The sequence below is a fragment of the Excalfactoria chinensis genome (assembly GCF_039878825.1).
Source record: "Excalfactoria chinensis isolate bCotChi1 chromosome Z unlocalized genomic scaffold, bCotChi1.hap2 SUPER_Z_unloc_4, whole genome shotgun sequence".
Taxonomy (NCBI): domain Eukaryota; kingdom Metazoa; phylum Chordata; class Aves; order Galliformes; family Phasianidae; genus Excalfactoria; species Excalfactoria chinensis.
This window is the reverse complement of record NW_027315575.1, coordinates 555,773-578,398: the sequence shown is the minus strand read 5'-3', so window position 1 is coordinate 578,398 and position 22,626 is coordinate 555,773. Positions and strand designations below refer to the sequence as shown.

General features: G+C 56.8%; 1 protein-coding gene across 1 annotated transcript; it reads left to right on the top strand.

Annotated features, from left to right (window-relative positions):
* The first annotated feature begins 392 nt into the window (after positions 1–392).
* Positions 393–4,070, top strand: LOC140264751 (PHD finger protein 7-like). Its single transcript, XM_072360661.1, has 11 exons — positions 393–444; positions 782–873; positions 961–1,062; positions 1,308–1,432; positions 1,603–1,765; positions 1,881–1,987; positions 2,187–2,300; positions 2,452–2,589; positions 2,748–2,794; positions 3,068–3,412; positions 3,970–4,070. The coding sequence occupies exons 1-11, from the start codon at positions 393–395 to the stop codon at positions 4,068–4,070; spliced, it is 1,386 nt and encodes a 461-aa protein (XP_072216762.1).
* The last annotated feature ends 18,556 nt before the right edge of the window (positions 4,071–22,626 follow it).

Below are 22,626 nucleotides of genomic sequence, written 5' to 3'. Positions count from 1 at the left end.
CATCAGAGCCTGGGAAGTCGGTCAGCACACGCACTAGAAATGCGGGCTGCGCTGTTGACCCGCAGGCCTTTCCTAGACTCTCTGCTGTGCCGTCCCAGCACGGGCGCGGTGCGGAAGGCCTGAGGGAGGCCATCTTTGCTCCCTAAGGATGCTGTCAGCACCGGGCCCCTAACTCTGCATTGCCCACAGGAGCTGCCACCCTCCCAGACGTGTGCTGCACCCTCAGCCCCTGTGATGTCACAGTGGTGACCGTGATGTCACAGTGGTGGCAGGGAGCGGCCATTGTGACCCGCGGGGCCGGGAGCAGAGCTAAGGCTGCTGGGCTGGGGCCGAGCTCAGTGCGGCTTGGTGAGGTGTGGAGAGAGCACTGACTCTCTTGTTTCTTGCCAATGATGCCGAACGTGTTTGGAGGGAAGGAGGAGGCCCCCAACTCTGGGGAGCCAGGTGAGAGCAGCGTATCCCTGTGCGCAGCTCCCCGCTGCCAGGCAGAGGGCTGCTGGGGGTCTGCCTGTGGCCAGGAGGAGAGAAAGGGACAAGGAGGAGCTTCCCCAGCACTGTGGGCAGGCAGGGCCCCTCTGCTCCTCGGCCAGGGAACCCAGCCAAGCTGTGGCTGCTGCTGGCAGCACTAGGCCTGCAATGCCCCCTTCCCCTCCACCCCTTCCAGCCCTGCCCCTCAGCCGGCATGGCAGGCCCGGAGCAGGGCCCGGGGATGGCCCCCAGGGACACCCGGTCCTGCCAGGTGCTCAGCGCTGCTCACGGTTGCTCTCTCCTTCCTCTGCAGTGTGCATGCTGTGCCGCCGGGCACAGGTCCACCCCGACATCTGTGGACAGATATTTGCCACTGGTGGGCTCTGCGTCCACCAGTTCTGCTTGGTGAGTTCCCTCGAGGCCTAGGGCTCCTGCCAGGGATGCTCCCTTCCTTTCCGGCCTCACGAGATCACGCTCTTTTCTCTCTTACAGTTCTTTGCCGATGGCCTCTTGGAATGGAGAAGCCGAGAGGGGGGGATTTTTGGCTTCCCCCCTGGCGCCATCCAGCACACAATCCAACTGGCAGACCAGAAGGTGAGGACCTGAACTGAATGGGGAGCTTGGTGTTGGCAGAGGCTCACACTGGCTTTGCGTGGGCCCAAAGAAAGTGATCATGGCTCCGGTACAAAGTCCCACCACAGCAGACAAGCCTCGTCTGCCAGGTGGCTCTCCAGAGCGTGGGGCAGTGCTGCCCACAGCCTGTGCCCTGCCTGGAAAAGTGGGGTCGGCCGCGGAGGCCCTGAGCCCACAGCTGATGGGCACTGGTCTGTTCTTTGCAGCACTGCTTTGTCTGTGGCGAGAGGGGAGCTGCCATCAGCTGCGCGGAGACAGGCTGTGAGCGCAGCTTCCATCTACCCTGCGCCGAGGACGGGGAGTGCGTGACGCAATACTTCGGGCAGTACAGGTAAGGTCTGGCCGCAGCAGCAAAGCTGCTGTCCCTCCCAGAGAGGAACCCACAGCGACACCTGCCAGCAGCCTGCCACAGCCAGAGCCCAGGCCTGGCGCTCTTTCCTGGTCCTCTGCCCTCCTCACAGCACTTCTCACTGTGCATGTCCCTTCTGTCCTCCTGCCCAGGTCCTTCTGCTGGGAGCATCGCCCTCAGCAGGCAGAGGAGGCAGCTCCATCTCCCAACACACTCTGCGTCATCTGTGTGGAGCCTGTGGGGGACAGCACGTCCTTCCACACCATGGTGTGCCCGGTGTGCAAACAGGCCTGGTTCCACCGGGCCTGCATCAGGGTAGGAGCCCTCCCCTCACCCTGCACCCTTGTCATGGTTTTGTGCTGCAGGCACGGCCAGTGCTGAGTAGCACCCAGCCCTGCTGGTGCTCACGCTGCTTGTGCTTCTCCTGCAGAAATATGCCGCGCACGCTGCCACCATGTGTTTTGTCTGCCCCGTCTGTAGAGCAAGAGGGCGATTCCGCTCCAGAATGACCACGCTGGGGATCCAAATCCCAGTCAGGTTGGTGTCCTTCTGCCCGGCTCTGCAGACACTCGGGCACAGAAGCTGTGCCAGCTCTGGCAGGCCCAGTCCCTTGCCGTCCCACAAGCACTGGTCTTAGCTTCGTGGAGAAGCTGGGAATGAGCTCAAGGTGGATGCCCTGATCTGCCTTACACCTGGGGCACTGGGGAGTCATCACATTCCCTCTCTTCTCTGGCAGACGACCATCTTGGTGGGACGACGAGTCATTCCAGCCACTGAGAGAAAGGCACGGGCGCTGTGATGCCCGCAGGTGCACCTATCCTGGAGGCAGGGAGAGTGCACCGGTGGACGGGTGAGTGAGCTCCACAGTCCTCTTGGGCTCTGTGTGGGATCTCAGCCTCACCATCGGCTGGGGGAGCAAGGACTGAGCACCAGAACTGTGCCGGCTGCTCCCTGCCTTGGTTGGCTTCATCCTCACAGCCACAACCCCTTTGCATCTGCAGGCTCTGGGAGCTGCTCCTCTGTAGCTCCTGTGCAGCAAAAGGCATGCACCTGTGCTGCTCCTTCTGGGCCACAATGATCAGCAGCTGGGAGTGTGACAGCTGTGCTGGCGTGTGCACCGGTAAGAAGCAAAGAGCCACGTGCCGCGGGACTGGGGCCAGGCATGGCCTGGCAGCAGGTGCTCAGGGTGGCCTTGCCACAGTCTCTCTGCCCCATGGGGCTGGCAGCCTGTCCTGCCCTGGGGCTGCATGTTCATCCTGCTGAGCTTCCCATCTCTCCTTACAGACTCCTGCACCAGCTCTGAGCTTCCCAGCACTTCCATCCGGGAGGTACCACTGCCTTCCCACATCGTTACAGGGCCTGAAAACGTCAGCTCTGGTCCTGCTAAACAGGCAGCATCCAGCCCATCCTGCAGCTCCCAGCTGCCTGAACTCAGCATCCAGCCCAGAGTGCTGGCCACTGAGGAGTCCACCACCTGCTCCCATCCATCTGAGGAGCAGGACACTACTCAGGAGTGCCGAGGACGTGGTGGGAGAAGACGGGCACCAGCTGCAGGTGACAATACCTGCTCCCAGACCCGCACCAGAAGGAGGACAGCGTGGTCCTGCAGAAGATCCGCAGTACCTGCGCCCACAGCGCGGCCCAGGCAGCAGGGGACCGGAAGCACAAGGAGCCGCTCCCCGTTGCAAGGCCGGGCCTCAGGCTCCCAGACTCATCCCCGAAGACGTCTTGGTGGGAGCCATACCACAGCCCAAGGTGCTCAGAGCAGCACCCACACCTCGGCCTCACCAGCACGACGGTGGTCCTTGAGGGTTGCCCTGCGGCCTCCACGCCGGAGACAATCCAGGCAGCGAAGGCGGGCCCACACTCGAAGCCGATCCCCAGTGGGGCGTCGGGCTTCAGCTTCCAGCAGCCGGCCCCGAGGAGGCTGTGGCAGCCGGTCCAGGCAGCGGGGACCAGCCCGTCCAGGCAGCGGGGACCAGCCCGGGCACAAAGCCGCTTCAAGGGGAAATCTCCAGAAGATATGTCCCCACAGACCGTCCTGAAGACAGCACAGGAGCGGCCGTGTCCCAACCGCACACGATAGCTGCGGTCTCAAGCTGTGTAGAAAGGAAACCTTGACGAGAGTCCACACAGACTTGGCTTCACTCTTCAGCGGACCAGCCCGGGCACAAAGCCGCTTCAAGGGGAAATCTCCAGAAGATATGTCCCCACAGACCGTCCTGAAGACAGCACAGGAGCGGCCGTGTCCCAACCGCACACGATAGCTGCGGTCTCAAGCTGTGTAGAAAGGAAACCTTGACGAGAGTCCACACAGACTTGGCTTCACTCTTCAGCGGACCAGCCCGGGCACAAAGCCGCTTCAAGGGGAAATCTCCAGAAGATATGTCCCCACAGCCAGACCCAAGGATGGCACCGAAGCAGCCGTGTCCCATCCCCACCTGATGGCTGCTGTCCCAAGCGGCAAAGAAAACAAACCTTGAAGACAGTCCACGTGTCTTCATTCCTCTGTGGGCCAGCCCGGGCACACAGCTGCTCCCGGGTCCAACAACAGAGAAGACATCCCCACAGACAGTCCCAAAGACAGCGTGGCAACAACCCTGTCCCATCCCATTTATAAAAAAAACCCTGTCCCATTTATAACAAAAATAAACCCTTAACATATTCCCCACATATTGGCATCATTCTTCTCTGCTTTGTCCTGCGGCGGGGTGTTAGGAGCCGAGATCACAGGGTTGTCTTCTCTGCAGCTATTTAGCACAGAGTTCTCTTTACCTCCATCTGTGTCTGTGATGGGGGTCAGCAGGCCCGTAGGCCCAGCGGCCTGAAGAAAAAGGGACGGTGATGGAGGTGCCTTGAGGGTTTACACGCCAGTTCAGGCTGCCTGTGTGACCAATGGGAAAAGGGGACCCGCAGACCCAACCCCTGGGGAAGGCCAAAGGGGAAAGGGAGGGAGGAGAAGGGAGGTGGGAGTCGGGCCTGAGAACAAAAAGGCGGCAGCAATCTGAGGAAAGTTGATTTCCTGAATATGACATTGGAATGCAAGATAACACGATGAAACACTTGATGTAACCCTTGACTGCCAAGGTTAGCTGTGTCAGAGCCATCCTGGCCAGAAGAGCAGTAACTGATTGCAGTTACTGACAATGCTATCCTTAGATATACATCCCTGCTCATTTAACCAGTAATGGGATCATGTCATCAGCCTAACTCCATAATGCTCTCTGCTTATGACATGGAAGACTGGGAGGAAGTCTAAAATCACTTACCTGGATCTACCTGGCTGGAGGGCCGGGCCCAGAGAGTGGTGGTAAATGGAGTTAAATCCAGTTGGAGACCAGTCACGTGTGGTGTCCCCCAGGGTTCGGTGCTAGGGCCTGTCCTCTTCAACATCTTTATTGATGACTTGGATGAGGGCATTGAGTGCTCCCTCAGCAAGTTCGCAGATGACACCAAATTGGCTGGGAGTGTGGATCTGCCTGAGGGTAGCGAGGCCCTACAGAGAGATCTGGATAGGCTGGAGAGCTGGGCCGAAGCCAAAGGGATGAGGTTTAACAAGACCAAATGCCGGGTCCTGCACTTTGGCCACAACAACCCCAGGCAGCGCTATAGGCTTGGGACAGAGTGGCTGGAGGACTGTGTTGAGGAAACGGACCTGGGAGTACTGATTGATGCACGGCTGAACATGGGCCGACAGTGTGCCCGGGTGGCCAAGAAGGCCAACGGCATCCTGGCTTGCATCAAAAACAGTGTTACTAGCAGGAACAGGGAGGTAATTGTCCCCCTGTACTCGGCATTGGTGCGGCCGCACCTTGAGTACTGTGTTCAGTTTTGGGCCCCTCACTGCAAGAAAGACACTGAGGCCCTGGAACGTGTTCAGAGGAGGGCTACGAAGCTGGTGAGGGGTCTGGAGCACAAGCCTTATGAGGAGCGGCTGAGGGAACTGGGATTGTTCAGCCTGGAGAAGAGGAGGCTCAGGGGAGACCTTATAGCTCTCTATAACTTCCTGAAGGGAGGTTGTGGTGAGCTGGAGGTTGGCCTCTTCTCTCGTGTAGACAGTGATAGAACTAGAGGGAATGGTTTCAAGCTGCGACAGGAGAGGTTCAGGCTGGACATTAGGAAGTATTTCTTCTCAGAAAGGGTAGTCAGGCATTGGAATGCACTGCCCAGGGAGGTGGTAGAGTCACCGACCATGGGGGTGTTCAAGAAACGTTTGGATGTTGCATTGAGGAATATGGTTTAGCTGGGAAGTATTGGTAATGGTTGGACTAGATGATCTTCTAGGTCTTTTCCAATATGAAAATTTCTGTGATTCTGTGATTCTGTGACGTGGTCTACCTGGACTTCAGTAAGGCCTTTGACACTGTCCCCCATAACATTCTGGTAGAGAAGCTGGCTGCCCGTGGTTTGGATGGGCGCACGCTCCGCTGGGTGAAGAACTGGTTGGATGGCCGGGCCCAGAGAGTTGTGGTCAATGGAGTGGAATCCAGTTGGCGGCCGGTCACAAGTGGCGTCCCCCAGGGCTCGGTGCTTGGTCCGCTCCTGTTTAACATCTTCATTGATGATTTGGATGAGGGGATTAAGTGCACCCTCAGTAAGTTCGCAGACGACACTAAGCTGGGAGGGAGTGTTGATCTGCCTGAGGGGAGAAGGGCACTACAGAGAGACCTGGATAGACTTGATCGATGGGCCAAGGTTAATGGAATGTGTTTCAACAGGGCCAAGTGTCGGATCCTGCATTTTGGTCATAACAACCCCAGGCAACCCTACAGGCTTGGGGAGGTGTGGCTGGAAAGCTCCCAGACGGAAAGGGACCTTGGTGTGCTGATGGACAGTCGGCTGAATATGAGCCAGCAGTGTGCCCAGGTGGCCAAGAGGGCCAATGGCATCCTGGCTTGTATCAGGAATGGTGTGGTGAGCAGGACTAAGGGAGTCATCCTGCCCCTGTACTCAGCATTGGTGAGGCCTCACCTCGAGTACTGTGTCCAGTTTTGGGCACCTCAGCACAAGAAGGACATGGAGGTACTGGAGCAGGTCCAGAGAAGGGCAACGAGGCTCGTTAAGGGCTTGGAGAATCAGCCCTACGAGGAGAGACTAAGGAAGCTGGGGCTGTTTAGTCTGAGGAAGCGGAGGCTGAGGGGAGACCTTATTGCCGTCTTCCAGTACCTGAAAGGTTCTTACAGCGAGAGTGGGGCAGGTCTCTTCTCACTAGTGACATGTGACAGGACGAGGGGAAATGGTCTCAAGTTGCGCCAGGGCAAGTTTAGGATGGATATTAGGAAGAACTTCTTTACAGAAAGGGTGGTTAGGTACTGGAATGGGCTCCCCAGGGATCACTGCAGGTTGAATCGCCATCCCTGGATGTGTTTAAGAGCCGTTTGGATGTGGTACTCAGGGATATGATTTAGCAGAGGTTTGTTGTTGTGGTGTTGTTTCGTGGTTGTTTTTTTAAGATATATGCTACTGGTTAGTCTGCGGTTGGACTTGATGATCTTCAAGGTCTTTTCCAACCTGAGTAATTCTATGATTCTATGATTCTATATAATATGTTAACAAACACTGGTTAATCCTGACACAGTTAGAAGTTGGGATATTTGATTTATATTATTCCATAAAAATCATAGGATCATAGAATGGTTTGGGTTGGAAGGGACCTTTAACATCATCTAGTTCCAGTCTCCCTTCTACCTTGCTCTAGACCCAGAAGGATGAAATACCTGTATTTCAGAAGAACGAAGTAATTAAGGGAATTATAATTAGACAGTGAGATGGTCTATTGCATAGCAGAAAAAAATACTTGGTCTAGTGGAGGACTAAATAGGAAGTTATCATTTAGTTACCACAGACTTGCATTATTTGAATCCAGAGTAATTCTGATGTATGTAAAGATCCTCAGGAAGGCTAGTGAGCATTAAGCAGGAGTACCTCGTTAACAGGGCTGTGTATTAACTGTATGTTACCCACATCAAATTAATTTAATCACAAGATCAAAAAAGTAGCCTAGGAACAGCAGCTGCTGATGTATCGGATGCTTACTAACTACTTTGGTCAGGTTAAATATGGCGGAATCTTCAGGAATGTAAGTTATCCATGCATTCCCCAGGAAGATGACCAAGTTTTAAATGTGTAGTTTAAGATTTTGATTCCCAGTATTAAGCGTTTATTACAGGTCAATGTGTTCACTTAATGCATAACTGTACTTGGTATAAGTGAGAGCTGAATTACTTTGGGATTCATACATACATATATATATATATATTGTAGTTCTGAATAAAATTTGTGCTCTAAAGCATGAATTCCTAAGATCTGCAAGAATTCCTACCTTGAGATAAGCTCTAATGGACAAACACAATTCAGGGACAATTAGAGAAGCGCAGTTAATATTCATTATACTTCCCCTACGTGGAAAACTACAGCAAAATGGTCAGACTGTCATTAAGGGTCACGTTTTCCAAACACAAAGTTAAAAAATAGAACGACAGAGGCAGACTAGGTAGTTTTGAACTATGATGTCCAAGCAGTAGTTATTTTAATTTGGGCATAAGACAGTAATGCCACTATGTGCTGCTGTGCTTCCAACGTGCAGATATCTTGAGTGTCTTCCTGCCAGTGATGCCGTTCCCCCTTGTCCTGTGGCCATCAGAGCCTGGGAAGTCGGTCAGCACACGCACTAGAAATGCGGGCTGTGCTGTTGACCCGCAGGCCTTTCCTAGACTCTCTGCTGTGCCGTCCCAGCACGGGCGCGGTGCGGAAGGCCTGAGGGAGGCCATCTTTGCTCCCTAAGGATGCTGTCAGCACCGGGCCCCTAACTCTGCATTGCCCACAGGAGCTGCCACCCTCCCAGACGTGTGCTGCACCCTCAGCCCCTGTGATGTCACAGTGGTGACCGTGATGTCACAGTGGTGGCAGGGAGCGGCCATTGTGACCCGCGGGGCCGGGAGCAGAGCTAAGGCTGCTGGGCTGGGGCCGAGCTCAGTGCGGCTTGGTGAGGTGTGGAGAGAGCACTGACTCTCTTGTTTCTTGCCAATGATGCCGAACGTGTTTGGAGGGAAGGAGGAGGCCCCCAACTCTGGGGAGCCAGGTGAGAGCAGCGTATCCCTGTGCGCAGCTCCCCGCTGCCAGGCAGAGGGCTGCTGGGGGTCTGCCTGTGGCCAGGAGGAGAGAAAGGGACAAGGAGGAGCTTCCCCAGCACTGTGGGCAGGCAGGGCCCCTCTGCTCCTCGGCCAGGGAACCCAGCCAAGCTGTGGCTGCTGCTGGCAGCACTAGGCCTGCAATGCCCCCTTCCCCTCCACCCCTTCCAGCCCTGCCCCTCAGCCGGCATGGCAGGCCCGGAGCAGGGCCCGGGGATGGCCCCCAGGGACACCCGGTCCTGCCAGGTGCTCAGCGCTGCTCACGGTTGCTCTCTCCTTCCTCTGCAGTGTGCATGCTGTGCTGCCGGGCACAGGTCCACCCCGACATCTGTGGACAGATATTTGCCACTGGTGGGCTCTGCGTCCACCAGTTCTGCTTGGTGAGTTCCCTCGAGGCCTAGGGCTCCTGCCAGGGATGCTCCCTTCCTTTCCGGCCTCACGAGATCACGCTCTTTTCTCTCTTACAGTTCTTTGCCGATGGCCTCTTGGAATGGAGAAGCCGAGAGGGGGGGATTTTTGGCTTCCCCCCTGGCGCCATCCAGCACACAATCCAACTGGCAGACCAGAAGGTGAGGACCTGAACTGAATGGGGAGCTTGGTGTTGGCAGAGGCTCACACTGGCTTTGCGTGGGCCCAAAGAAAGTGATCATGGCTCCGGTACAAAGTCCCACCACAGCAGACAAGCCTCGTCTGCCAGGTGGCTCTCCAGAGCGTGGGGCAGTGCTGCCCACAGCCTGTGCCCTGCCTGGAAAAGTGGGGTCGGCCGTGGAGGCCCTGAGCCCACAGCTGATGGGCACTGGTCTGTTCTTTGCAGCACTGCTTTGTCTGTGGCGAGAGGGGAGCTGCCATCAGCTGCGCGGAGACAGGCTGTGAGCGCAGCTTCCATCTACCCTGCGCCGAGGACGGGGAGTGCGTGACGCAATACTTTGGGCAGTACAGGTAAGGTCTGGCCGCAGCAGCAAAGCTGCTGTCCCTCCCAGAGAGGAACCCACAGCGACACCTGCCAGCAGCCTGCCACAGCCAGAGCCCAGGCCTGGCGCTCTTTCCTGGTCCTCTGCCCTCCTCACAGCACTTCTCACCGTGCATGTCCCTTCTGTTCTCCTGCCCAGGTCCTTCTGCTGGGAGCATCGCCCTCAGCAGGCAGAGGAGGCAGCTCCATCTCCCAACACACTCTGCGTCATCTGTGTGGAGCCTGTGGGGGACAGCACGTCCTTCCACACCATGGTGTGCCCGGTGTGCAAACAGGCCTGGTTCCACCGGGCCTGCATCAGGGTAGGAGCCCTCCCCTCACCCTGCACCCTTGTCATGGTTTTGTGCTGCAGGCACGGCCAGTGCTGAGTAGCACCCAGCCCTGCTGGTGCTCACGCTGCTTGTGCTTCTCCTGCAGAAATATGCCGCGCACGCTGCCACCATGTGTTTTGTCTGCCCCGTCTGTAGAGCAAGAGGGCGATTCCGCTCCAGAATGACCACGCTGGGGATCCAAATCCCAGTCAGGTTGGTGTCCTTCTGCCCGGCTCTGCAGACACTCGGGCACAGAAGCTGTGCCAGCTCTGGCAGGCCCAGTCCCCTGCCGTCCCACAAGCACTGGTCTCAGCTTCGTGGAGAAGCTGGGAATGAGCTCAAGGTGGATGCCCTGATCTGCCTTACACCTGGGGCACTGGGGAGTCATCACATTTCCTCTCTTCTCTGGCAGACGACCATCTTGGTGGGACGACGAGTCATTCCAGCCACTGAGAGAAAGGCACGGGCACTGTGATGCCCGCAGGTGCACCTATCCTGGAGGCAGGGAGAGTGCACCGGTGGACGGGTGAGTGAGCTCCACAGTCCTCTTGGGCTCTGTGTGGGATCTCAGCCTCACCATCGGCTGGGGGAGCAAGGACTGAGCACCAGAACTGTGCCGGCTGCTCCCTGCCTTGGTTGGCTTCATCCTCACAGCCACAACCCCTTTGCATCTGCAGGCTCTGGGAGCTGCTCCTCTGTAGCTCCTGTGCAGCAAAAGGCATGCACCTGTGCTGCTCCTTCTGGGCCACAATGATCAGCAGCTGGGAGTGTGACAGCTGTGCTGGCGTGTGCACCGGTAAGAAGCAAAGAGCCACGTGCCGCGGGACTGGGGCCAGGCATGGCCTGGCAGCAGGTGCTCAGGGTGGCCTTGCCACAGTCTCTCTGCCCCATGGGGCTGGCAGCCTGTCCTGCCCTGGGGCTGCATGTTCATCCTGCTGAGCTTCCCATCTCTCCTTACAGACTCCTGCACCAGCTCTGAGCTTCCCAGCACTTCCATCCGGGAGGCACCACTGCCTTCCCACATCGTTACAGGGCCTGAAAACGTCAGCTCTGGTCCTGCTAAACAGGCAGCATCCAGCCCATCCTGCAGCTCCCAGCTGCCTGAACTCAGCATCCAGCCCAGAGTGCTGGCCACTGAGGAGTCCACCACCTGCTCCCATCTATCTGAGGAGCAGGACACTACTCAGCAGCGCCGAGGACGTGGTGGGAGAAGACGGGCACCAGCTGCAGGTGACAATACCTGCTCCCAGACCCGCACCAGAAGGAGGACAGCGTGGTCCTGCAGAAGATCCGCAGTACCTGCGCCCACAGCGCGGCCCAGGCAGCAGGGGACCGGAAGCACAAGGAGCCGCTCCCCGTTGCAAGGCCGGGCCTCAGGCTCCCAGACTCATCCCCGAAGACGTCTTGGTGGGAGCCATACCACAGCCCAAGGTGCTCAGAGCAGCACCCACACCTCGGCCTCACCAGCACGACGGTGGTCCTTGAGGGTTGCCCTGCGGCCTCCACGCCGGAGACAATCCAGGCAGCGAAGGCGGGCCCACACTCGAAGCCGATCCCCAGTGGGGCGTCGGGCTTCAGCTTCCAGCAGCCGGCCCCGAGGAGGCTGTGGCAGCCGGTCCAGGCAGCGGGGACCAGCCCGTCCAGGCAGCGGGGACCAGCCTGGGCACAAAGCCGCTTCAAGGGGAAATCTCCAGAAGATATGTCCCCACAGACCGTCCTGAAGACAGCACAGGAGCGGCCATGTCCCAACCGCACACGATAGCTGCGGTCTCAAGCTGTGTAGAAAGGAAACCTTGACGAGAGTCCACACAGACTTGGCTTCACTCTTCAGCGGACCAGCCCGGGCACAAAGCCGCTTCAAGGGGAAATCTCCAGAAGATATGTCCCCACAGACCGTCCTGAAGACAGCACAGGAGCGGCCGTGTCCCAACCGCACACGATAGCTGCGGTCTCAAGCTGTGTAGAAAGGAAACCTTGACGAGAGTCCACACAGACTTGGCTTCACTCTTCAGCGGACCAGCCCGGGCACAAAGCCGCTTCAAGGGGAAATCTCCAGAAGATATGTCCCCACAGACCGTCCTGAAGACAGCACAGGAGCGGCCGTGTCCCAACAGAACACGATAGCTGCGGTCTCAAGCTGTGTAGAAAGGAAACCTTGACGAGAGTCCACACAGACTTGGCTTCACTCTTCAGCGGACCAGCCCGGGCACAAAGCCGCTTCAAGGGGAAATCTCCAAAAGATATGTCCCCACAGACCGTCCTGAAGACAGCACAGGAGCGGCCGTGTCCCAACCGCACACGATAGCTGCGGTCTCAAGCTGTGTAGAAAGGAAACCTTGACGAGAGTCCACACAGACTTGGCTTCACTCTTCAGCGGACCAGCCCGGGCACAAAGCCGCTCCCGGGCAAACCACCGGAGAAGACGTCCCCACAGCCAGACCCAAGGATGGCACCGAAGCAGCCGTGTCCCATCCCCACCTGATGGCTGCTGTCCCAAGCGGCAAAGAAAACAAACCTTGAAGACAGTCCACGTGTCTTCATTCCTCTGTGGGCCAGCCCGGGCACACAGCTACTCCCGGGTCCAACAACAGAGAAGACATCCCCACAGACAGTCCCAAAGACAGCGTGGCAACAACCCTGTCCCATCCCATTTATAAAAAAAACCCTGTCCCATTTATAACAAAAATAAACCCTTAACATATTCCCCACATATTGGCATCATTCTTCTCTGCTTTGTCCTGCGGCGGGGTGTTAGGAGCCGAGATCACAGGGTTGTCTTCTCTGCAGCTATTTAGCACAGAGTTCTCTTTACCTCCATCTGTGTCTGTGATGGGGGTCAGCAGGCCCGTAGGCCCAGCGGCCTGAAGAAAAAGGGACGGTGATGGAGGTGCCTTGAGGGTTTACACGCCAGTTCAGGCTGCCTGTGTGACCAATGGGAAAAGGGGACCCGCAGACCCAACCCCTGGGGAAGGCCAAAGGGGAAAGGGAGGGAGGAGAAGGGAGGTGGGAGTCGGGCCTGAGAACAAAAAGGCGGCAGCAATCTGAGGAAAGTTGATTTCCTGAATATGACATTGGAATGCAAGATAACACGATGAAACACTTGATGTAACCCTTGACTGCAAGGTTAGCTGTGTCAGAGCCATCCTGGCCAGAAGAGCAGTAACTGAGTAAGAACCCATCGTCTTGTGCCTTCGTGACGGAGGAGGATGACTCTATGAAGGGAAAAGGGGGTAAAGGCAGGTCTTCTAGGGATAAGCCTGATGAAGTGGTATTGGGTTAGGAGCAAGGTGAGGGGCTCGGCTGAGGTGCGCCTATACCAATGCACGCAGTATGGGAAACAAACAAGAAGAGTTGGAAGCCATTGTGAGGCAGGCAAACTATGACCTAGTTGCCATAACGGAAACATGGTGGGATTGCTCCCACGACTGGAGTGCTGGAATGGATGGCTACAAACTCTTCAGGAATGACAGGCGAGGAAGGAGGGGTGGCGGTGTGGCTCTCTATGTCAGGGATTGCTTTCATGCTGCAGAGCTTGTGACTGGGGACGATGTGGTAGAATCCCTATGGGTAAAAATCAGGGGAAGGGCCGATAAGGCTGACATCCTGGTGGGCGTCTGTTATGGACCGCCAAACCAGGATGAAGAGGCAGACGAGCTGTTCTATAAGCAGCTGGCAGGAGCTGCGCGGTCACCGGCCCTTGTCCTCATGGGTTACTTTAACTTCCCTGACATATGCTGGGAGTACGGCATGGCGGAAAAGAAGCAGTCTAGGAAGTTCCTGGAATGCATAGAGGATAACTTCCTAATGCAGCTGGTGAGAGAGCCCACGAGAGGAGCCGCTCCGCTAGACCTGCTGTTCACAAACAGGGAAGGTCTAGTGGGAGATGTGGAGGTTGGGGGCTGCCTTGGACAGAGTGACCACGAAATGGTAGAGTTCTCAATTCTAGGTGGAGCCTGGAGGCAGAACAGCAAAACTGCCACCCTAGACTTCCGGAGGGCAGACTTTGATTTGTTCAGAAGACTAATAGGGGCAGTCCCCTGGCGTTCAGTCTTAGCAAACAAAGGGGTCCAAGATGGCTGGTCGCTCTTGAAGAAGGAAGTCTTAAAGGCGCAGAAGCAGGCGGTCCCCCTGAGCCGCAAAATGAGCCGGTGGGGAAGAAGACCGGCATGGATGAATAGGGAACTGTTCTTAAGGTTACGGGAGAAAAAGAGAATCTACCGCCTGTGGAAGGAGGGAAGAGCAACTCAAAAAGTCTACAAAGAGGCTGTTAAGATGTGTAGAGGGAAAATCAGAGAGGCAAAAGCCCAGCTTGAATCGAAGCTGGCAGCTGGGGTAAAAACAAACAAGAAACTCTTTTACAAATACATCAACTGTAAGAGGGATACAAAGGGGAATCTCCATTCTTTACTGGACGAGGCTGGGAATGTGATCACAGAAGATAAGGAAAAGGCAGAAGTTCTGAATGCCTCCTTTACGTCTGTCTTTAAAAGTCATCTCGGTTATTCCCAGGGCTCCCCATGCTCTGGCTTGGTAGCCTCGGCTGGGAAGCAGACTGAACCCCCTGTGATTCTTGAAGAAGAGGTCAGGGAATTACTGCTCCAACTGGACTGCCACAAGTCCATGGGGCCGGATGAGATTCACCCAAGAGTGCTGAAGGAACTGGCAGAAGTGATCGCTGAGCCGCTTTCTGTTATCTTTCAGCGCTCCTTGTTAATGGGTGAGGTCCCAGAAGACTGGAGGCTTGCCGACGTGACTCCCATTGACAAGAAAGGTTGTAAGGAGGATCCGGGGAACTACAGGCCTGTGAGCCTGACCTCGGTGCCAGGGAAGGTAATGGAACAGATTGTCTTGAGGGAGATCACGCGGCAGGTGTGGGATGACCGGGAGATCAAACCTAGCCAGCATGGGTTCGTGAAGGGCAGGTCCTGCATGACCAATCTGATCTCCTTCTATGACCCTGTGACCCGGCTGATGGATGAAGGTAAGGCTGTTGATGTGGTCTACTTAGACTTCAGCAAAGCCTTTGACACTGTCTCCCATACTATTCTCCTGCAAAAGCTGGCAGCCCGTGGCTTGGATGGGTACACTCTCGGCTGGGTAAGGAGCTGGCTGAAGGGCCGGGCCCAGAGAGTGGTGATAAATGGAGTTAAATCCAGTTGGAGACCAGTCACGTGTGGTGTCCCCCAGGGGTCGGTGCTAGGGCCTGTCCTCTTCAACATCTTTATTGATGACTTGGATGAGGGCATTGAGTGCTCCCTCAGCAAGTTCGCAGATGACACCAAATTGGCTGGGAGTGTGGATCTGCCTGAGGGTAGCGAGGCCCTACAGAGCGATCTGGATAGGCTGGAGAGCTGGGCCGAAGCCAACGGGATGAGGTTTAACAAGACCAAATGCCGGGTCCTGCACTTTGGCCACAACAACCCCAGGCAACGCTATAGGCTTGGGACAGAGTGGCTGGAGGACTGTGTTGAGGAAACGGACCTGGGAGTACTGATTGATGCACGGCTGAACATGAGCCAACAGTGTGCCCGGGTGGCCAAGAAGGCCAACGGCATCCTGGCTTGCATCAAAAACAGTGTTACTAGCAGGAACAGGGAGGTAATTGTCCCCCTGTACTCGGCATTGGTGCGGCCGCACCTTGAGTACTGTGTTCAGTTTTGGGCCCCTCACTGCAAGAAAGACACTGAGGCCCTGGAACATGTTCAGAGGAGGGCTACGAAGCTGGTGAGGGGTCTGGAGCACAGGCCTTATGAGGAGCGGCTGAGGGAACTGGGATTGTTCAGCCTGGAGAAGAGGAGGCTCAGGGGAGACCTTATAGCTCTCTATAACTTCCTGAAGGGAGGTTGTGGTGAGCTGGGGGTTGGCCTCTTCTCTCGTGTAGACAGTGATAGAACTAGAGGGAATGGTATCAAGCTGCGACAGGGGAGGTTCAGGCTGGACATTAGGAAGTATTACTTCTCAGAAAGGGTAGTCAGGCATTGGAATGCACTGCCCAGGGAGGTGGTAGAGTCACTGACCATGGGAGTGTTCAAGAAACGTTTGGATGTTGCGTTGAGGAATATGGTTTAGTTGGGAAGTATTGGTAATGGTTGGAATAGATGATCTTCTAGGTCTCTTCCAACCTGAAAAATTCTGTGATTCTGTGAAAACTACAGCAAAGTGGACAGACTGTCATTAAGGGTCACGTTTTCCAAACACAAAGTTAAAAAATAGAACTATAGAGGCAGACTAGGTTGTTTTGAACTATCATGTCCAAGCAGCAGTTATTTTAATTTGGGCATAAGACAATAATGCCACTGTGTGCTTCTGTGCTTCCGACGTGCAGATATCTTGAGTGTCTTCCTGCCAGTGATGCCGTTCCCCCTTGTCCTGTGGCCATCAGAGCCTGGGAAGTCGGTCAGCACACACACTAGAAATGCGGGCTGCGCTGTTGACCTGCAGGCCTTTCCTAGACTCTCTGCTGTGCCGTCCCAGCACGGGCGCGGTGCGGAAGGCCTGAGGGAGGCCATCTTTGCTCCCTAAGGATGCTGTCAGCACCGGGCCCCTAACTCTGCATTGCCCACAGGAGCTGCCACCCTCCCAGACGTGTGCTGCACCCTCAGCCCCTGTGATGTCACAGTGGTGACCGTGATGTCACAGTGGTGGCAGGGAGCGGCCATTGTGACCCGCGGGGCCGGGAGCAGAGTTAAGGCTGCTGGGCTGAGGCCGAGCTCAGTGCGGCTTGGTGAGGTGTGGAGAGAGCACTGACTCTCTTGTTTCTTGCCAATGATGCCGAACGTGTTTGGAGGGAAGGAGGAGGCCCCCAACTCTGGGGAGCCAGGTGAGAGCAGCGTATCCCTGTGCGCAGCTCCCCGCTGCCAGGCAGAGGGCTGCTGGGGGTCTGCCTGTGGCCAGGAGGAGAGAAAGGGACAAGGAGGAGCTTCCCCAGCACTGTGGGCAGGCAGGGCCCCTCTGCTCCTCGGCCAGGGAACCCAGCCAAGCTGTGGCTGCTGCTGGCAGCACTAGGCCTGCAATGCCCCCTTCCCCTCCACCCCTTCCAGCCCTGCCCCTCAGCTGGCATGGCAGGCCCGGAGCAGGGCCCGGGGATGGCCCCCAGGGACACCCGGCCCTGCCAGGTGCTCAGCGCTGCTCACGGTTGCTCTCTCCTTCCTCTGCAGTGTGCATGCTGTGCCGCCGGGCACAGGTCCACCCCGACATCTGTGGACAGATATTTGCCACTGGTGGGCTCTGCGTCCACCAGTTCTGCTTGGTGAGTTCCCTCGAGGCCTAGGGCTCCTGCCAGGGATGCTCCCTTCCTTTCCGGCCTCACGAGATCACGCTCTTTTCTCTCTTACAGTTCTTTGCCGATGGCCTCTTGGAATGGAGAAGCCGAGAGGGGGGGATTTTTGGCTTCCCCCCTGGCGCCATCCAGCACACAATCCAACTGGCAGACCAGAAGGTGAGGACCTGAACTGAATGGGGAGCTTGGTGTTGGCAGAGGCTCACACTGGCTTTGCGTGGGCCCAAAGAAAGTGATCATGGCTCCGGTACAAAGTCCCACCACAGCAGACAAGCCTCGTCTGCCAGGTGGCTCTCCAGAGCGTGAGGCAGTGCTGCCCACAGCCTGTGCCCTGCCTGGAAAAGTGGGGTTGGCCGCGGAGGCCCTGAGCCCACAGCTGATGGGCACTGGTCTGCTCTTTGCAGCACTGCATTGTCTGTGGCAAGAGGGGAGCTGCCATCAGCTGCGCGGAGACAGGCTGTGAGCGCAGCTTCCATCTACCCTGCGCCGAGGACGGGGAGTGCGTGACGCAATACTTTGGGCAGTACAGGTAAGGTCTGGCCGCAGCAGCAAAGCTGCTGTCCCTCCCAGAGAGGAACCCACAGCGACACCTGCCAGCAGCCTGCCACAGCCAGAGCCCAGGCCTGGCGCTCTTTCCTGGTCCTCTGCCCTCCTCACAGCACTTCTCACCGTGCATGTCCCTTCTGTCCTCCTGCCCAGGTCCTTCTGCTGGGAGCATCGCCCTCAGCAGGCAGAGGAGGCAGCTCCATCTCCCAACACACTCTGCGTCATCTGTGTGGAGCCTGTGGGGGACCGCACGTCCTTCCACACCATGGTGTGCCCGGTGTGCAAACAGGCCTGGTTCCACCGGGCCTGCATCAGGGTAGGAGCCCTCCCCTCACCCTGCACCCTTGTCATGGTTTTGTGCTGCAGGCACGGCCAGTGCTGAGTAGCACCCAGCCCTGCTGGTGCTCACGCTGCTTGTGCTTCTCCTGCAGAAATATGCCGCGCACGCTGCCACCATGTGTTTTGTCTGCCCCGTCTGTAGAGCAAGAGGGCGATTCCGCTCCAGAATGACCACGCTGGGGATCCAAATCCCAGTCAGGTTGGTGTCTTTCTGCCGGGCTCTGCAGACACTCGGGCACAGAAGCTGTGCCAGCTCTGGCAGGCCCAGTCCCTTGCCGTCCCACAAGCACTGGTCTCAGCTTCGTGGAGAAGCTGGGAATGAGCTCAAGGTGGATGCCCTGATCTGCCTTACACCTGGGGCACTGGGGAGTCATCACATTTCCTCTCTTCTCTGGCAGACGACCATCTTGGTGGGACGACGAGTCATTCCAGCCACTGAGAGAAAGGCACGGGCGCTGTGATGCCCGCAGGTGCACCTATCCTGGAGGCAGGGAGAGTGCACCGGTGGACGGGTGAGTGAGCTCCACAGTCCTCTTGGGCTCTGTGTGGGATCTCAGCCTCACCATCGGCTGGGGGAGCAAGGACTGAGCACCAGAACTGTGCCGGCTGCTCCCTGCCTTGGTTGGCTTCATCCTCACAGCCACAACCCCTTTGCATCTGCAGGCTCTGGGAGCTGCTCCTCTGTAGCTCCTGTGCAGCAAAAGGCATGCACCTGTGCTGCTCCTTCTGGGCCACAATGATCAGCAGCTGGGAGTGTGACAGCTGTGCTGGCGTGTGCACCGGTAAGAAGCAAAGAGCCACGTGCCGTGGGACTGGGGCCAGGCATGGCCTGGCAGCAGGTGCTCAGGGTGGCCTTGCCACAGTCTCTCTGCCCCATGGGGCTGGCAGCCTGTCCTGCCCTGGGGCTGCATGTTCATCCTGCTGAGCTTCCCATCTCTCCTTACAGACTCCTGCACCAGCTCTGAGCTTCCCAGCACTTCCATCCGGGAGGCACCACTGCCTTCCCACATCGTTACAGGGCCTGAAAACGTCAGCTCTGGTCCTGCTAAACAGGCAGCATCCAGCCCATCCTGCAGCTCCCAGCTGCCTGAACTCAGCATCCAGCCCAGAGTGCTGGCCACTGAGGAGTCCACCACCTGCTCCCATCCATCTGAGGAGCGGGACACTACTCAGCAGCGCCGAGGACGTGGTGGGAGAAGACGGGCACCAGCTGCAGGTGTCCAGACCTGCTCCCAGACCCGCACCAGAAGGAGGACAGCGTGGTCCTGCAGAAGATCCGCAGTACCTGCACCCACAGCGCGGCCCAGGCAGCAGGGGACCGGAAGCACAAGGAGCCGCTCCCCGTTGCAAGGCCGGGCCTCAGGCTCCCAGACTCATCCCCGAAGACGTCTTGGTGGGAGCCATACCACAGCCCAAGGTGCTCAGAGCAGCACCCACACCTCGGCCTCACCAGCACGACGGTGGTCCTTGAGGGTTGCCCTGCGGCCTCCACGCCGGAGACAATCCAGGCAGCGAAGGCGGGCCCACACTCGAAGCCGATCCCCAGTGGGGCGTCGGGCTTCAGCTTCCAGCAGCCGGCCCCGAGGAGGCTGTGGCAGCCGGTCCAGGCAGCGGGGACCAGCCCGTCCAGGCAGCGGGGACCAGCCCGGGCACAAAGCCGCTTCAAGGGGAAATCTCCAGAAGATCCGTCCCCACAGACCGTCCTGAAGACAGCACAGGAGCGGCCGTGTCCCAACCGCACACGATAGCTGCGGTCTCAAGCTGTGTAGAAAGGAAACCTTGACGAGAGTCCACACAGACTTGGCTTCACTCTTCAGCGGACCAGCCCGGGCACAAAGCCGCTCCCGGGCAAACCACCGGAGAAGACGTCCCCACAGCCAGACCCAAGGATGGCACCGAAGCAGCCGTGTCCCATCCCCACCTGATGGCTGCTGTCCCAAGCGGCAAAGAAAACAAACCTTGAAGACAGTCCACGTGTCTTCATTCCTCTGTGGGCCAGCCCGGGCACACAGCTGCTCCCGGGTCCAACAACAGAGAAGACATCCCCACAGACAGTCCCAAAGACAGCGTGGCAACAACCCTGTCCCATCCCATTTATAAAAAAAACCCTGTCCCATTTATAACAAAAATAAACCCTTAACATATTCCCCACATATTGGCATCATTCTTCTCTGCTTTGTCCTGCGGCGGGGTGTTAGGAGCCGAGATCACAGGGTTGTCTTCTCTGCAGCTATTTAGCACGGAGTTCTCTTTACGTCCATCTGTGTCTTTGATGGGGGTCAGCAGGCCCGTAGGCCCAGCGGCCTGAAGAAAAAGGGACGGTGATGGAGGTGCCTTGAGGGTTTACAGGCCAGTTCAGGCTGCCTGCGTGACCAATGGGGAAAGGGGACCCGCAGACCCAACCCCTGGGGAAGGCCAAAGGGGAAAGGGAGGGAGGGGAAGGGAGGTGGGAGTCGGGCCTGAGAACAAAAAGGCGGCAGCAATCTGAGGAAAGTTGATTTCCTGAATATGACATCGGAATGCAAGATAACACGATGAAACACTTGATGTAACCCTTGACTGCCAAGGTTAGCTGTGTCAGAGCCATCCTGGCCAGAAGAGCAGTAACTGAGTAAGAACCCATCGTCTTGTGCCTTCGTGACGGAGGAGGATGACTCTACGAAGGGCAAAGGGGGTAAAGGCAGGTCTTCTAGGGATAAGCCTGATGAAGTGGTATTGGGTTAGGAGCAAGGCGAGGGGCTCGGCTGAGGTGCACCTATACCAATGCACGCAGCATGGGAAACAAACAAGAAGAGTTGGAAGCCATTGTGAGGCAGGCAAACTATGACCTAGTTGCCATAACGGAAACATGGTGGGATTGCTCCCACGACTGGAGTGCTGGAATGGATGGCTACAAACTCTTCAGGAATGACAGGCGAGGAAGGAGGGGTGGCGGGGTGGCTCTCTATGTCAGGGATTGCTTTCATGCTGCAGAGCTTGTGACTGGGGACGATGTGGTAGAATCCCTATGGGTAAAAATCAGGGGAAGGGCCGATAAGGCTGACATCCTGGTGGGCGTCTGTTATGGACCGCCAAACCAGGATGAAGAGGCAGACGAGCTGTTCTATAAGCAGCTGGCAGGAGCTGCGCGGTCACCAGCCCTTGTCCTCATGGGTGACTTTAACTTCCCTGACATATGCTGGGAGTACGGCATGGCGGAAAAGAAGCAGTCTAGGAGGTTCCTGGAATGCATAGAGGATAACTTCCTAATGCAGCTGGTGAGAGAGCCCACGAGAGGAGCTGCTCCGCTAGACCTGCTGTTCACAAACAGGGAAGGTCTAGTGGGAGATGTGGAGGTTGGGGGCTGCCTTGGACAGAGTGACCATGAAATGGTAGAGTTCTCAATTCTAGGTGGAGCCTGGAGGCAGAACAGCAAAACTGCCACCCTAGACTTCCGGAGGGCAGACTTTGATTTGTTCAGAAGACTAATAGGGGCAGTCCCCTGGCGTTCAGTCTTAGCAAACAAAAGGGTCCAAGATGGCTGGTCGCTCTTGAAGAAGGAAGTCTTAAAGGTGCAGAAGCAGGCGGTCCCCCTGAGCCGCAAAATGAGCCGGCGGGGAAGAAGACCGGCATGGATGAATAGGGAACTGTTCTTAAGGTTACGGGAGAAAAAGAGAATCTACCGCCTGTGGAAGGAGGGAAGAGGAACTCAAAATGACTACAAAGAGGCTGTTAAGATGTGTAGAGGGAAAATCAGAGAGGCAAAAGCCCAGCTTGAATCTAAGCTGGCAGCTGGGGTAAAAACAAACAAGAAACTCTTTTACAAATACATCAACTGTAAGAGGAATACAAAGGGGAATCTCCATTCTTTACTGGACGAGGCTGGGAATGTGATCACAGAAGATAAGGAAAAGGCAGAAGTTCTGAATGCCTCCTTTACGTCTGTCTTTAAAAGTCATCTCGGTTATTCCCAGGGCTCCCCACGCTCTGGCTTGGTAGCCTCGGCTGGGAAGCAGACTGAACCCCCTGTGATCCTTGAAGAAGAGGTCAGGGAATTACTGCTCCAACTGGACTGCCACAAGTCCATGGGGCTGGATGAGATTCACCCAAGAGTGCTCCGCTTTCTGTTATCTTTCAGCGCTCCTTGTTAATGGGTGAGGTCCCAGAAGACTAGAGGCTTGCCAACGTGACTCCCATTTACAAGAAAGGTTGTAAGGAGGATCCGGGGAACTACAGGCCTGTGAGCCTGACCTCGGTGCCAGGGAAGGTAATGGAACAGATTGTCTTGAGGGAGATCACGCGGCAGGTGTGGGATGACCAGGAGATCAGACCTAGCCAGCATGGGTTCGTGAAGGGAAGGTCCTGCATGACCAATCTGATCTCCTTCTATGACCCTGTGACCCGTCTGATGGATGAAGGTAAGGCTGTTGATGTGGTCTACTTAGACTTCAGCAAAGCCTTTGACACTGTCTCCCATACAATTCTCCTGCAAAAGCTGGCAGCCCGTGGCTTGGATGGGTACACTCTCGGCTGGGTAAGGAGCTGGCTGGAGGGCTGGGCCCAGAGAGTGGTGATAAATGGAGTTAAATCCAGTTGGAGACCAGTCACGTGTGGTGTCCCCC

Bases quoted from the DNA above. Each gene is read 5' to 3' on its own strand.
- LOC140264751 (XM_072360661.1), top strand. From the start codon at position 393: ATGCCGAACGTGTTTGGAGGGAAGGAGGAGGCCCCCAACTCTGGGGAG. The intron at 1,063-1,307 runs GTGAGGACCTGA...TGTTCTTTGCAG, and splicing joins TCCAACTGGCAGACCAGAAG to CACTGCTTTGTCTGTGGCGA. The intron at 1,766-1,880 runs GTAGGAGCCCTC...CTTCTCCTGCAG, and splicing joins TCCACCGGGCCTGCATCAGG to AAATATGCCGCGCACGCTGC.